General features: G+C 36.2%; 1 protein-coding gene across 1 annotated transcript; it reads right to left on the bottom strand.

The window, feature by feature from the left end:
- Positions 1-971: 971 nt before the first annotated feature.
- On the bottom strand, positions 972-2,011 carry LOC132932272 (myocyte-specific enhancer factor 2D-like). The gene has a single exon (XM_060998557.1). It carries the CDS (start codon positions 1,714-1,716, stop codon positions 1,141-1,143), a length of 576 nt encoding a protein of 191 aa, XP_060854540.1. The 5' UTR covers positions 1,717-2,011; the 3' UTR covers positions 972-1,140.
- Positions 2,012-3,417: the final 1,406 nt, after the last annotated feature.

Here is a 3,417-nt window from a genome sequence, read left to right as displayed (position 1 = left end):
CGTATTGAAAAATAGATACGATTCATTGCTTGATACCGTTACTGTAATAGGGCGTTTAGGAGGGGGGGTGGTGTTCCTGACCCAATATCGGCCCTCATTGTTTTGTTCCAATCGAACATAATATTTTGCAGGAGTTTCAAGTTTGAACATGTTTATTAATCATGTCGCGTGTTATCGTATATAAAATTATAAAATAAACATTATCACTCTGAAATTGATTTAAGAATGCAGTCCGACGGCGGCGTGACAGTAACTGCACGGAGGCGGTGACGTCCCGTCGTAAAAATGACGTCATTATATTGTCGGATGACGATTTTCGCGAACAGCGTTGTAGTCGGATCGCAGCACATAAATATACGTAATATATGCGCGCGTATAATGAACCTTGAAATAGTAAGACTAATGTATTAATATAATATAGGTGCGCATGTCATTGAGCACACCAGCGGGTATCGAAAACCGCCGCATAGGTACTATTTATACCCGTTTGGCTAGCCGATAATATAGAGGTAAAAATTATTATTTATTTTAATAATAACTGCGCAGACGCGTGTCATAAGAATGCTATATAATATAATATACACGAGATACTGCCAGTGAGTGTTTTTTTTTTCTGTTGCGGTTGGGGGGGAATTAATTAAATTTGATCCATACCGATTTCGATCATCGTTCGAAACGTTACACGAAAACCGCGGACAATCGGAATGTGAACTTTGTACGTGAAATATAATACTTTTTAGTATATTAATAGATCTTTGATGAGTTACTACGGAAAACGGAAGTATCGTGGACCTATTGTACCCATGCGAGTGATATGCGTCAACAACTATATAGTTATTATTGTTGAAATAATTGAAATAATTCTGGTGATCAAGACTTTATTATTTCCTTTATTCATTTACTCACGTGGAAACGTTCTAAAATCGGAAAAAATCGCGGGTTACACTGAATATAAATAAGATATAAATACATAGTGGTATGATTATGTATATTACACGTAGTACACGGGAGTAAGAACTTAATGTCTGTAAAAATAAATCGCGTAACAATATTAATCGCAATATCGACGTATAAAATATAGTGCTACTATAATAGACGTACAATATTCACTACAGCAGTTTGCGCAGTTCGATCGGTCGACTAATGGGTTTGGTCGCTCTCGGGGTCGCCGAAGTCGGGTTCGCAGGTCCGGTCGGGACTCATCCGCTGTCCTTCGGGACACGCTTTAAGCGGTGCTGTGATGATGGATCGCTCATGGGTGGTCGTCTCCATCTTTGGTCTCGGTGAAGTCGTCACGGTAGAAGTATTTGCCGCCGCCATCGTCGTCGTCAACGGTAACTGGTACGGAACTCGTCCGTCAGGTCGTTCTTCCGTCGTCGGTTTCGGTGGGCGCTTCTGTGGCTGAGGTGTTTGTTGCGGCTGTTGTTGTTGCTGAGGCGCAGGTCGCTGCGACTCTTGTTGTTTGCCGCCCAGAAGAGTCGGAAAATTTGTCATCGGCGGACGCGTCGTCCGGGCTTTCCCGTACGTGTAGATTACCGGAAATTTCGGTAACTGCGGTTGCGGTAATTTGGTCAGTATCGACGACCGGGTAGAGACGGCTATGTTTCCGGGACTAGGTTTGGTCCCACCGCCCACCGCGGCCGCACAGCACAGCGCGATCGCCGTGATTATTGACGCCACTGCCAACAAGTGGCGAGCCGAACGTACGCTACCCATGGCCGTCAATCGTATAATATTTATAACTGTTGTTTTTCAAACCGATTATACCATACACAATGGATTTAACGCGCGTGCGCGGGATTAGGAGTCGTATCCGTTCACGAGACCGGTCCGAGTGACACTGTTCGTGGTACCTACAGTGGTTTGATTTTGCGCTGACAAAAAAAGGTCTTTGTCTTTTCTCCTACTCTTCCAAGCGCAATAGCTGTTCGTCCCTCCACCCGATGGCGATTAAATCGTTTCGACCGTAAACGTATATTATACCCAACAATATTATGATTACATTAGTAGCCATTTAATGTATCACGTGGCGTATATACAGAGCAAGTGCGAACTGTATGCAAAAAATTAAAATTCCAACGCGATAACCGACCGCCACCAGTATGTGGATTAATATTATAAGACATACAGCAATAAATATATATTATAATAGTATACATTTACATGTATTATAGTATATAAGTAACCAATGGCGTAATTGGGTTAACTATTAAGGAGGGGGGGATAATGTATTAACTAAAACTAACACCATGACCTAATTTATTGTTTGTTTATACACAAATCTTAAAACTCATATTTTATGGCTTAGAAATAATGTGTGGGGGGGACCCGTATCGTCAATAATATTAAGTATGAGTTCATTAAAACAAATGTGCTATAGCTTGTTTGGAAAAAATAATGTGTTGAATGAGGATAATCGTGTAATCATAATAATTTATGAAATAATGATATTATTATTTTTCTTATTTATACCATTCTCTCTCTCACACACACACACACTCTCTCTCTCTCTCTTGTATCAGTGAGCGGGAGGTAAAATAATATCTTTGCCTCCTGCAAAAATTCCAAATTTTTTCTACGAGTAAAGTCAACTTGGATACAAGATTGTTAACATCTGTATAGTATTTTAAAAACTTGAAAAAGTTATTTGACGATAAACTATTTTTCGTGGATAAATTGATAATATAAAAACGAAAATTGGATGTATAAATAATTTTAAGTAATTACATTATTTATCATACAACACATTATGATTATTACAACAGTAGATGTATTTTTCAAATTTTAGAATAGACTTTATTTGTATAGTAGAAAAATATTACTATTACAAAAATTTACATTCGTGTCGATTAAAAATCACGTTTTTTTTTAGTGATATCCGCTTTTATTTTATACGAAAAATATTTATTTTTAAGCAAGCTTATACAGTTATAGATAATATTATATTAATTTATAAAAGTCATCAATTTATGTTGTTCTTGAGTGTATTTAATTTTTTTAATTATTAAAGTAACTATATTTTTACGATATAGAGCATTATATATATATAGGTATATATAAATAATATTACACACCGGTAATATAAAATAATTAACATTACTCCATTTTACGTTATCATTAACATTGATGTATTATTTTACGTTATGGTCGTAAAGTTGTTTTAACTAATGGTATATTTTGGTACAACGAAAACTTTACGAGCTCAGTAAGTGCATTAGCAATATTATTTATTTAAATTACTACTCGTATTGTTGTAATGAAAAAAAAAATCTGTGGGATTTATCGTACGTTTTACATGTCCACGCAGTTATACAATATATAAATATATAATATGATATACATGTTATAATTACATACCATAACATGTATTATAGACGTTTAAAGTCAATGCATAAATATTTTTTTTTATTCTTGGTC

The sequence above is a fragment of the Rhopalosiphum padi genome, chromosome 1, assembly GCF_020882245.1.
Source record: "Rhopalosiphum padi isolate XX-2018 chromosome 1, ASM2088224v1, whole genome shotgun sequence".
NCBI lineage: Eukaryota > Metazoa > Arthropoda > Insecta > Hemiptera > Aphididae > Rhopalosiphum > Rhopalosiphum padi.
Note: the sequence above shows the minus strand (reverse complement) of the source record. Positions and strands in the feature narration are given on the sequence as shown.

Bases quoted from the DNA above. Each gene is read 5' to 3' on its own strand.
- LOC132932272 (XM_060998557.1), bottom strand. From the start codon at position 1,716: ATGGGTAGCGTACGTTCGGCTCGCCACTTGTTGGCAGTGGCGTCAATA.